General features: G+C 35.6%; 1 protein-coding gene across 1 annotated transcript; it reads right to left on the bottom strand.

Annotated features, from left to right (window-relative positions):
• Nucleotides 1–2,058: 2,058 nt before the first annotated feature.
• On the bottom strand, nucleotides 2,059–10,318 carry LOC115959002. The gene is made up of 2 exons (XM_031077299.1): nucleotides 10,136–10,318; nucleotides 2,059–2,970 (listed from the first exon to the last, which is right to left on the bottom strand). Exons 1-2 carry the CDS (start codon nucleotides 10,227–10,229, stop codon nucleotides 2,234–2,236), a joined length of 831 nt encoding a protein of 276 aa, XP_030933159.1. The 5' UTR covers nucleotides 10,230–10,318; the 3' UTR covers nucleotides 2,059–2,233.
• Between the last annotated feature and the right edge of the window lie 2,788 nt (nucleotides 10,319–13,106).

Raw genomic sequence — 13,106 nt, 5'->3', positions numbered from 1 at the left:
TTTTTAGTACCATACAATTTAACTACTACTACCACACATCACATCATTTAGTAGTCTTCTTCCCAAAGTGAATTTTCAAAAATTTTAACAAAATATTATCCAAATTCTAAGGAGCATTTGGTCCATACATCATCATAATAAAATTTTATGCCTATAATAAGATAGAATACCCAAAAATACTCTATTTTTCCTGGATTCTTAATAAGAATTAGGAGAGCATCAAGTTGGAGGTGATCTAGTGCATGTATTTATCCTCATCAATTTTGTAAATACTTTCTCCTCAAAATAATAATGTGGGAATCCACTCTCTAAGATGGCAAGCCCCTCCTTAGAAATATTATTTTCTTGCTTTATAATTGTTGCCACATAGTAGATTCCAAATTGAAAATTTTCAATTTGTGCTTCAAGCATTTGAGATTGTTTCTTTGGCCATTTTGATGATGTTTCACACGAATACAAGTAAGAGAGCATTGAAGAATATGATCCAAAATTTGGCATGTTCAATGTATCAAATCTATAAATATTTTCTTGATAGTTAGCAGTATCCTTTGTTTTCCATTGGCAGACTTTTTCCTTTACACTTGTGTGGCGTTTGGTACAGGATAATGTTTTAGAATTCTTAGGAATATTTAAAGATTCCCATGTTTGGTTGCAAATCACACTAGGGAATCAAATGCCAGAAGAATCTGAATTCCCCCTTTAACCCCCTTTTAGTAGGAATGTGGATTCCCTTTAAAACAGGTGGGTATCTAGATTCCCAAACTTAAAGGAAATTGTATTTTTTATAAATTGACAATTTTAACCCTTTTTCCTTATCATTTAAGCAATTGAGATAAAATATAAAACAAATCATCAATATCTTTTCCTTCGTCTTTATCTCTTCCCACCAAAACAACATAAACAAGATAGACAACTCTGCTGATATATTCATTAATAAAGTTCTATTTAGGTTTCACATGTGAAAAAAAAAGTATGAAGAAACTAATAGACATATGGCCACCATTGCATCTTGCTTCAAGATTGAGTCAAAGGAAGCTGAGAGAAGAATGTAAGTATTCAATGAACTATTGTAATTGTTACTCTATTTCAGTTAGGGAATATATATCAAAATTTGATTGTTTACTTATTTATACATTGTCGCTTTTAATAGGCTTATGGAGTGACCATCACCAAGTGTATATATGTATGAAACTCCCTATTGGAAACTTGAACATTGGCACTTGCCCCTTCCCCACCCCATAAGAACTTGTACTTATAGAGTGACCATCATGCTAATTTCACACTTAGCAATACTTCTCATACATGTCTATAATTTCAAATATATGCCTTTTACTTTACTACAACTAAATTATCTTAGCATGTAATTTATCATTTAATATCTAAAAAGTTTTACTTATTGCTTTATTCAAGTGAGAATAATGTGTCAATCATTCATCTTTTAATTCGCATGAATGCTACTAAAATCACATATGTATATGAATGGCGTTATCCAAAAAACATTAAAAACATATACGGTTTTTTAATAATAAAAAATAATAATCATGTGGCACTAGAATTATATTTATCAATTAAGTTTGAGTTGTGCACCGTAAAACTCAAAACAAACAAGTAAACCAACCATGTATTAATTTAGTTTTTTTTTACAATTTTTTTATAATAAAAAAAATGTGTCAAGTCACGAGTCAACTCGTTTTTATTTCAAGTACAAATATACATGTTCATGTTGGGTTATCCGTTACCAGGTCCCAACCTGTTTTCCCATGTATAGTTGTTGGGATTAATTGAATGTTCAGTTCGAGTAATAACAATTGTGGGGATCAGAAAATATGAATAAGGAAAAAGAAAAAGAGAAACAACATAAGTCCTAGGCTTGACCGCCTAGAACTTGCCAATCCTAAGCTTCAACACCTGAGGGTGCTTAGAATCACCACCAAGATTAGCAAAACATCTCTAGTAAAAAAAATTATTCAAATTGCTCCACTCAAACAATTTCATCTTTCTAATAAGTTTCAAGGATTATATTAAGGCGCAATTATATCCCAAAGAATCCTCAATTATAATAAAAGCTAAATTCAAAATTCAGAAATAAAATCTGATATCTTAAAAGCACATACACATAACAAATTCTGAAATAATTTTGGTTGTGCTCGTTGCATGACAAACTCATTAATTGGCACCATAACAATCAAATTCTTGCAAACCACACATAACTCTTGAGCATGCCAAAAGATTATTACTCTGCGACAAGGTACCTTGTGTTTCCGCTTAATGCAGCGAGTGTTCCACAGAGTGTGGTGGTGGACACATAAAATGGTTTGCTCCACTCAAACCATTTTTGCTCCTCTAAAACAACTCTCATGACATCTCGGCGTACTCCAATATCATTAATATAACGATTGACACAGTATGTGCCACAACTTGCCGCCAGACCGGCAACACTGGTAGCTGCATATCCAAGTCGTAAAAAACGGGCTAGATACGTAAGTGGTACAGAACGGAAAGCACCAGCGACAGCTAGAAAGGATGTTGCCTGCCCACTCTGGCCCACGTTATCAGTAGGATTCACTTTCAATCCTGTTTTGCAGCATAATGCAAAGTCTTCACAGTTGTTCTTCACAACATTATAGACACCAAAGCCCTTCCGGAGGAAATAAAAGGCACGATGAATAACTTGTTCTTCTGACTCAGATGAAGCACGAGTGCAGGTACCTCCACGAGCTTTGACAAGAAAGAAAGCTGGTGTGACACCATACTCATAGCGGTAGAGATCTCCACCTGAAAGAAAACAATCTATACAAGAATAGATGACTCCATCACTCCTTGATTGATTGCCACATATTGGGCATGGATTGTCCAAAGGATGTTGAGTTAATGAGCTCCCAATGATGTGGTCTAACCCAGTTCCTGTACCAATTTTCTGGCCTTCTCCCCGAGTAAAGTGGATAACACATCCCTTGTTGACATATATCCCTGTTGTTACAAAGTAGAATCTAGCTGTTTTTACTTGAAATAACTAAAATTGTAATATACACATACATCAAGCAAACTAGAAAATTAGAAATCAACACTTGCTCTATCGTTCATCTCAAAAAAGAAATCAACTCTTGCTGTAAAAACAATTTCCAAGAAAAGACGATTGCGATCGTTCAATCAAACCCAAAGACCCTTTAACTGCTAGTATGAGTGTATAACCCTTCTGTTTTTCAAATTACTGCTCTACTGGTATAACTAGATAAAGGTAATTAAGCATTGATTAGGATTTCAGCTTTGTAATCAACCCCAACAGTTCAACTATAGTCCTACTAAAATGTTAATTTGAGGCCAATTCCAAGAACCCTTAGTACCATTAGGTCCATTACAAGATTATTAAAAAATATACATATTTACCATTTCAAGATACACAAAAGCGTTTCCAAGTGAAAAAGACGTAGGACACATTGAAAATATAGCATCTAATTGGGCTTTTGTTGGAAAATACAATAAATTATTGAAAATAGTATTGTGGTAAAAATTCTTTGAGAGAATAGTATTTCTTTAAATTTTGCATTGAAATCATGTTTGCAAAACACGATTTTGGTTATATCACATCTTGCACTAAAATAATATTTTGAAAAGACAACAAAATTTAAAATTTCAATACTTAAATTCGTCATTATATGCAACACGATACTGAAAAGGATGAAAAGGAGTGTGCAGGGAAGCGTGGTAAGTTTGGTGAGGATTCTCAATCAAATGAAACAGCAGGGGTGCTAAAGCACCCTTGCCGAGCATAATGAGGCTGTTAATTTGGAACTGCCAAGGGCTTGGGAACTCTTGAATAGTTCGAAACCTTCACAATTTGGCAAGGGATCAAGCTCCCACTGTATGTTTTCTAACAGAAACAAGACTTGATAGAGATGGTTTTTGAGAAACATTGTAGAGAACTACCTTTTCCAAACAAGTTGATTGTTAAAAAGCCTGATTCTGGAGGAGGTTTAGCATTGATTTGGAAAGCGGAGGTGCAATTAGAGGTGATAAACTACACAGAGAATCATATTTTGGCAAAGGTAATAGAGGATGATGGTTTTGAATGGTTCCTAACTGGATTCTATGTCTGGCCGGTAGCTTGTCAAAAACAAAAATCATGGGCTCTCTTAAGGCATCTGTCTTCTTTTGTGGATGGGCCATGATGCTATATTAGGGAGTTTAATGCTTTTCTACACTCATCAGAGAAGTTGAGTAAGCATCCACCACAGGCTAAATAGACGGGCGACTTGGGGGTGGCTTTGGATTTTTGCAATCTAGTCGACCTGAGATTGCATGATTACAAATTCACTTGGAATAACAAGCGACCAAGTGCAGCAAACACTAGAGAGAGACTGGACCGAGCTGTTGCAAATAGGGAATGGAGAGACAAGTTCTTTGCAAGCATTGTGACTCATATGTTCTCTCATGCTTCAGATCATCTGCGACTTATTTTGCAGTTTGGGACAGATAAGAGATTTAGAGGGAGAGTGGCACGGGTTTCAAGTTTGAAGAGGCATGGTTATTATGAGATTTAGATTGGAGAAGCATAGGCCAAAACCAAGGGTGAGGTTCATCTTTAGCTAGTACCAAGAACAGAATTGAGAGTTGCGGGGCAGATTTACAAGCATGGGGCTTTAACAAAACACATCCTCATATTGCCAAGATTAAAAGAATGCAAAAACTTCTTGAAGTGCTAAATTCCAGTGACCCCATTGAGGCAAATAGAGCTGAATTTTTGGCAACAAGTAAGCAACTTGATGATCTTCTCCTTAAACAAGAAATATATTGGGTTCAACATTCTCGACTGCCTTGGTTAAAATATGAAGATAAGACCACAAAATTCTTTCATTCTATAGCCTCACAACAACGATGAAGGAATTTTATTCAGGGCATAAAAGATCAATAGTGTGTGTGGGTTGATCAAATTGAAGATGTAGCAGATGTGGCGACAAATTATTTTGAGAAGATATTTAATTCAGGTACATGTGACCGGATGGAAGAATGTCTCAATGCAGTTTCTCACAAAATGACTTCAAATATGCAAGAAGTTCTGTCCAGTGAATATAGTGCTGAAGAAATCAAAGCAACGTTGTTCCAAATGGGACCAACCAAGGCTTCTGGTTCTGATGGTATGAATGCTCTTTTCTACCAAAAATTTTGGCATATTATTGGTAATGATGTGATTAATGTTGTTTTGGATCTTTTGAACACTAGTAATATGGTATTTGATATTAATTATACTCATATTGTTCTCATCCCTAAAGTTAAGTCTCCAGAGAAAATGTCAGATTATAGACCCATTAGCCTGTGTAATGTTATTTATAAAATAATATCAAAAGTGTTGGCTAATAAACAAAAGTTGATTCTGCCCCAGTTGATATCACCCACCCAAAGGGCTTTTGTCCTAGGCCACCTTATTACTGATAATGTACTTGTGGCTTATGAAACTTTGCATGCCATGCATAGTAGAAATAAAGGTAAAAAAAAAAAGGTGCTCTTGCATTGAAGCTGGATATTAGCAAGGCCTATGACAAGGTTGAGTGGTCATTTCTTAAGGGCATGATGATCAAGTTGGGTTTTCCTGAATGGTGGATTGATCGTGTCATAAGTTGTGTCACCACCCCCTCATTCTCAGTTCACATTAATGGTAAGGAATATGGTAATATTCTGCCATCTAGAGGGCTCCGTCAAGGAGGCCCTCTATCTCCTTGTTTCTCTTATGTGCAGAGGGATTTACATCAACACTAGCTAAAGCAGAGGAGGATGGAAGACTTCATGGAGTGTCCTTTTGTCCAACAGCACCTAGCATATCAAATTTACTTTTTGCTAATGACTCCCTTTGGTTTTGTGAAGCCAATCAGGAAGAAGTGCATGGAATTACTGATTTTCTAAATATGTATGCAACGGCCTCAAGGAATGCATCAATTTAGACAAGTCTTCGGTGTTCTTCAGTGGCAATACTACGGGTGCACAAAGAGACTGAATTACAAATGCATTGGGAGTGAAGGAAGTGGAAAAGTTCGAATCCTATCTGGGGTTGCCCACCTTGATTGGCAAGTCAAAATACCAAACCTTCTCATTTCTCAAAGAAAGGGTTTGGAAAAAAATATAGGGATGGAAAGGGAGATCGCTATCTAGAGCTGGAAAGAAGGTGCTACTAAAAGCAGTGGCCCAATCAATTCCTACATATACGATGGGAGTATTTCAGTTACTGGTCAAGCTTTGTGATGAGCTTAATGCGATGTGTGCAAGGTTTTGGTGGGATCAATGTGGAGATGAAAAGAAGATTCATTGGAAGAGTTGGGATTTATTGGTTCAACCAAAGAAGGATGGTGGGATGGGATTTAGAGACATTCGGAGTTTCAATCTCGCAATGTTGGCAAAGTAAGGGTGGAGATTGTCAATTGATCAAGGATCTCTTCTCTATAAGTGCTTTAAGGCAAAATACTTCCCTAGGTGTAGCATCTTGGAAGCATCTGATACTCCAAACTTATATGTGTGGAAAAGTTTAATTGCGGCCCAGCCAATTTTAAGGAAAGGATGCTATGCAGAGTGGGTAATGGCACTTCCATCCAAGTGTTATCAGATAAGTGGATTCCATGCCATCCAACAAGCAAAGTACATATTCCCCTAAATGAAGAGGAGTGTGAGTGGTAAGTCTCAGATTTAATTGACTCGACAACTTTTTAGTGGGATAGAGATATGATAAGCTTGGTGTTCCAAAGATTTGATGAAGAGGTTATTTTCCGAATTCCCTTAAGTAGAGAAGGTACGTACCAGATGTACTGGTGTGGTTGCATAACAAGAATGGGATATACTCAGTCAAATCGTGCTACCATACAGCTAGGATGTTGCTGAAAAAGGCAAGTTGTGTGGGAGAAAGCTCTGTCCTGGTATCAAATAGTCAAGTTTAGTTAAGGATTTGGAAGCTCCATGTTCCTAACAAAATAAAGGTGTTTGGGTGGCGAGCATGTCAAAATATACTACCTACGTGTGAGAACCTGGTTCGATGGCAAATTATTGTAGATGACATCTGCAATATCTGCCAAAGATTCCCAGAAACAGCGATTCATGCTTTGTGGGAGTGTGGAGTAGCTCAGGACGTGTGGGCTGGTTGTCCAATTTGATCTCTACAAAAATGCTTAACTGGCCAAAAGTATGTTCTGCAGCTGTTTGCAGCTCTGATGCTTAAGCTTTCTGAGGATGATTTCAAACTTTTTCCGGTTCAATGTTGGCTGATTTGGAACCAATGTAACTCGGTTTTGCATGGGAGCAATCTGCAGGAACCAACTCTGCTTAACGTAAGAGCTAGGAATTACTTAGATAAGTATAAAGGAGCACAAGCTCAGCTGGAGGCTCCGGTGTCAAATGGACAACCACAAGCATGGCAGCCACCGAAGGGATCTGTCTACTAACTCAACTTTGATGCAGCAGTTTTGCAGACCTGGCAACATCTAGAATTGGAGCGGTGATTCGGAATGACAGAGGAGAGATCATGGCAGCATTATTGTCAAAAGGTCCTGCGGTGACAGAAAGTGAGGAGGAAGAGGTGTTGGCGTGCATGAAAGCTCTAGAGTTTGCGGTGGAAGCTGGTTTTTCTGAGTTGGTAATTGAAGGAGACAACATCAATGTTATGCAGTCCATTACCTCACCCCAAATCAACTTGTCTTGGTTGGGAAATATCTATGATGATATTTGCTGTATTACAGGCGGTCTCTGGCATATAGAAATAAAGAGTATCCAACGAAGTGCAAATAGGGATGCTCACTCCTTAGCTTGCTATGCTAGGCTATAGAATATGGCTTGAATTAGGAGTTTAACTCCTTGTTGGATTTAGATAATAAAGGAATTTTATTCTTTTTAGATTACTGTTATTTGAAGTTATCAAACTCTATTAGAAGTTTTGTCTATCACTTGATTTTGAATTCTATTTGGAATAGGAGTGATTCTTCTTTTGTGTGAGGAAAAGAAGTCTAGTCCTTCTTGGTTTTGGATATACTAGCCAACTTAAGTCTTTTATATAAACATAGTGCTGCTACGGAAAATTAGAGAGAGAGTGTGTGTGTGTGAGAAAAAGAGGCTCTCTCTTAGTTTGGTTATTTGATATTTTTGGGTTGCAATTTAGAATAGCAAGAGAGGTTTGTTGCCGCTTGGTTTTGGTTTTGCGGTTTGGTGATTTGCTCTCTCTTGGTATGTTGCAATTTTTGAATTTGATTTGTAGCTCTCTCTTTGGTTTGTGCGCAATTCGTATTTTGTAAAGTTGTAATTTACAACTATGTGTTTTATTGGCTTTTATTCCGTGCCAAATTTGATTGTAATTTTATTCAATCTTTTGTACCTTGTTTTTATTGTGGGATTTAATTGTAAGAGTTGTATGTGAGAAAGAGAGAATGTGAAGACTCAAGCAAATTGAAGATTGAAGAGTTTTCGTGGGTAGCTCGTGACTAAGCATCCCACGAAATGATGCATGTGCCATGTACATGACTGGAATGTGAAGAGTCAGGACAGGATGGAAACAGGTGTGTTTCGCGAGTAACTCGCGGGTAAGGCCTTCTCGCGAGACACTAGCAAAACATTCTGTTTTGCCAGATTGTCCTATCTGATGTACATTTTTTGTACCCACACTATATATACCCACATTACCCATAAATGTTGAGGAGTGCTTCTGAGAGAAAACCCTAGCCACAAACCTTAAGAGTTAGAGATTGTTATACCCACAATCTTCTACACAATTGTTTGTGGATTTTCCTCCACTCCTACCTCTCCATTTTCATATCCTTGAGAGGTTGATAGCCCAAACACTTACCACACCCTTTCAAAGTATTCAGTGAGGTTTTGGTGTTGTTGGGAAGTATTGGAAGAAGCCAAGGATGGCAAATGCAACATGGAGCTTGTTGCCGGATCCGGAGAGTTAGACAAGACGTGGTTCCAAGAAGCCTTATTGTAGTAGGCGATTGGAGGGCTTAGGCACATCGAGTAGATTAGGGTTGGAGGGTCTCTTTCTAATCCATGTATCCCAATTGATTATCTAGTGGATCGATTACTGCTTGTAGGGCGACGGAAAGATTTTACGCCAAGGACTTCGATTTCCTCTTTGATAACACATCGTTGTGTTGTCTTTGTGTTTGCATATCTTTCTTCCCCACTCTTTTACCTTTCATTTTATTGTTGTGTTATTATGAATATGGGTTAGAGTAGCTTGTTTGCTTATACACTCGCATTTACTCTTTTTCGCACTTAGTAAAAGTTAAAGTAAAATCTATCGAGCCGTAATTTTTATTTGAGGGTCTAAATAGCTCTTGTGTTTTTCCACATTTTAGAGCATTCATGAACCTTTGGTTCTTTGGTTTGTATTTGGTTCTTTAGTTTTTGTATTTGTGAGAAAGAGCCATTTGGGTGCATTTGGGATTTGGGTTTGTGAGTGTCTTACACCAATTTGTATTATCCCAACTTTGATATAATGAAATTTGTTCGTCATCGCCCATGAATTTAAGCTATTGCCGAACCACGTAATTCTTGGTGTTTTGTGTCTATTTCTTTTGGATTAATTTCTTTCATTCCTATTGTAAGTTTGGAGATCTTTTTCAAGTCTAAAATATTTTCACAATCAATTTTTGGTTGGTAATTTGAGTTTCTGCTATTTTACAATAAAGGCATATAGATGAGGATATTGTATGGTTAGAAGATTCACCACCACTGGCCTTAGAGGCTTTATATGTGGATTCTCTATCTATTTCTGATTGAATGAAGTTTGAGTTTGCTTTCCAAAAAAAATTCGTCATTATAAATAAAATAAATATTATTTTTTTCAAAAAATCCGCACCTAATTTAATGGAGCCATATACACTTTATCTGTTTTTTTGTATTGTGTTTTTCCTGAAACAGTGGAGTGTCCCACAAATGTAACTCCAGTTTCAGAAATAGTAGTAAAATCTCCATCAAAATTTGTGATCAGGGTGGATAAAACAAAATAAACGAGAAATATGAGAAAAACAGATCCTGTTATGAAGGAGTAAAGCAAATGCAGGAGTAATTACTTAGATACTAATCAACCCCAAAATACAAAAATAAATATAAATAAAAATGAAAATTATAGAGAAAGTAAAAGAGGAAGAAATGGAAAGGGCACCGTGGTGGGAGTAAGCATAGGCGAGTCTCCAGGAGTATATATGATCCCCAGGTTTTAGATTCTCCCTCTCGACCTTGTTCGATAGCACTCCCATTGCTTTTGCTTTTGCTTTTGCTTTGATCTTTCTCTGCTCTGCTCCCTTCTGCAACTCTCTGTATGATCAATGAAAACAATAAAGACAAAAATCCCCACTCCCCACTGAGAATGAAAAAGTATACTTGCTTGTCCAATGCAATCGCTGTTTCCTTTTCTTTACCCCCACTTTCCCTTTTTTTTTTTTAACACACTTTTTGTTTTTAAATTTTGATTTTCATCCCTTAAATTTAAAGTGAAAATTAAAGTTTAATGCTTCAATAATTTTAAAGTTATTAGTTTCGCTTTACTATTTGATTATACCTAAGTACTCACATGGTGTCCTTTTTTTCTCAAACCTTTCCAGTATTTTGAGATTTCCAGTTTGTCCCAAGATTTCAACAATCTACCATGATTAGGGCTAGGGAGGATGCATATATAGCTATAACTGAATTGAGCTATATTTATAAACAACTAGTGTTTGGCTTCAAAAAAAAATTTGTTTATGTTCATTTACTTAGTAAAGGAATCATACTCAAACCCAAGTTTAATTTCAATTTAAAGGAGCCAAACTCAAACATAATAATATAAGGTTGGATTGTAGCCTCTCTCTTCTTTTTTTTGTGAGTACGGTACCCATTTAAATCTGACAATTAATTTAATACTATTTTGATCTTGACCATTCATTTAATTTTAATAGATACTGGTTACCGGTTAAGCAGGTAATATATATAAACCAAAAAAGCAAGAAAGAAAAGAAAATAACAAATCAAATTTCTCTATGCTTTTCCTTTTCTCTTGTGTTTAAACTCTATCTGATCTTCTTCTAGGTTTATGCCTCTCTAACTTCTTCTCTTCCAATCCAACCACAAGAACCCATACGCTACAGTTCCAGCCATTCTCTTTGCTTCTCTTGTCTTGCGCACCCACAACCTTAGCTCGGCGGCGCCACCCACAATTTTGAAGTTCTCTCTCTACTTAGGATTATACACTAATATGAGTTTATATTTTTTTGTCTCTAAATTTTGTGGGTTTATGCTATTGTTGTTTTGTTTGAGTTTTGGTTGTTATATATCAATATGTAACTTTGGCACATACCTTTCGATTCACTGCCTCCTCGTATTAATTGATTTTGAAATTCTGAAATTTTGATTATCTTAATTTTTAAGTCATCCGCAGAAATTACTTTATGCTTTCAAACACGGTAATATATGATATATATACTCCTAAATATATAATGCCAAAAGGCACAATTGAATAAAAATTCTTTGTTTAAAAAAAAAAAAAAAATCTTTGATATGCTATGTCGCCAAATTGGCTAGTTGATCAAGGTTTGGTGGCCCATCCATGAATTTATTTTTTTCAACCAACTTGGCGGTAAGAACACCAATTTCAGCATCAATTTTAGATTTATAGATATAGTTAATTAGACACTGTTGATAAAGAACACCAATTTTTTATTATTTTTTTCCACACTAGACCATCAATTGGTGTTGAGTGAGAGAGAACTGTTGTAGGCAGAGTCCTAGCAACCTAGAACTTATAATGCAAATTTATAATCATTAATCATCCAATAAAAAACTTTATGTTCTACACACTTCATGTTCTATGTAAATAATCAATTACTTTGGTTCTTGATCATATTTTGTCAAACTAATGGAAGTATCTCAAATCTTAATTTAAGTCTATGAAAATTGAGAGCAATACCCAATCTAAACAAAAATATAAATATATTTTCATCACTCTTCCCTTTCCTCTCTTCTTACTTTTAAATCAATTTAACCAGTTAACATCTCATTCTTCCAATTTACAAAAAACAACACACTCCTTTCATTGTTGAATTGTATTCTACTATATAAAGTTATATCATTGTTCCACATATGTGCAATAGAGAAGCAAGCTTATATATTTGGTCGACTTAAGAGATCCAAGCATTCCATATTCAGCCCTGCAAAATAAGCTATACTGATGTAACTTTGTACCAAAATTATGACTACATTTTTTTCTTGTATTTTTTCTTTATTTGGCTACAATTAAATTTATTTTAGAATCTCTAAACATAATAACTATTATTTATGAGGTTTTCCTGTCAAACCATATATTCTGGTCCCCTCTTCCCCCATAGGACTAGGAGGACTTGTCCTTTTTTTTTTTTTTACACATATATAATGTTGATGGCATCCCTTTTTCTTTGCCTTATTATTTTACACCAATGTAATTATTCTGTGAAAACTGCTTCTAGAACCAGCCTTGTTATCCAAAATCTTCTTAGGCTTCTCTTGCTAACATGTCAAGTTCTAGCCTAGTTATCCAAAATCTTTTCACGTGAACAGCCTATAGGGTTTGATTATTAACATCTGATTAATAATAATAATCAGTCTAACTGAAGTTTTTCATACACTGGTTCATGGTTTATTATCTAGATTTGTAGTCTTGGGAGAGTTAATTCTTCAAATATTTTTCACCCCCAATTTTATAATCTGCTAAATTTATTATCCCCTTCGGAATCTTACTACTCCATATGTTGTAGACCTAAAAATCTTGGCTTTTTAGCACCTCAGTTTTTTTACTTTTATGTTAATTGTCATATTATTTGTTCATTTTTAGACCCCTTAAAACATAACCAGATTAACCTAGTTAATTAGCCAAGTAATTACTTAGTCAAATTATTAGATCTAGGTTAACACAAATATATCATATCATTGTAAAGTACAGAAAATAAATAACACAACGATATGATAACCCAGGAAAACCAAACGGGTAAAAAACCTAGGGAGGATTTAACCTAGCTATCATCAAGGTAAAACAAATCCACTATGAAAGAATTGAAGTTTACACAATAGAGACTTAAACCACTAACATCCTATTGCTACCTCGAGTAGGAAACTTACTACCACGA

The sequence above is a fragment of the Quercus lobata genome, chromosome 2 (genome assembly GCF_001633185.2).
Source record: "Quercus lobata isolate SW786 chromosome 2, ValleyOak3.0 Primary Assembly, whole genome shotgun sequence".
In the NCBI taxonomy this organism is placed as follows: Eukaryota; Viridiplantae; Streptophyta; class Magnoliopsida; order Fagales; family Fagaceae; genus Quercus; species Quercus lobata.
Note: the sequence above shows the minus strand (reverse complement) of the source record. Positions and strands in the feature narration are given on the sequence as shown.

What these genes read in the sequence shown, in the direction of transcription:
- LOC115959002 (XM_031077299.1), bottom strand. Translation starts at nt 10,229, where the DNA reads ATGGGAGTGCTATCGAACAAGGTCGAGAGGGAGAATCTAAAACCTGGG. An exon ending in CTATGCTTACTCCCACCACG is followed by an intron (nt 2,971 to 10,135) that starts GTGCCCTTTCCA and finishes TTGTAACAACAG; the next exon opens with GGATATATGTCAACAAGGGA.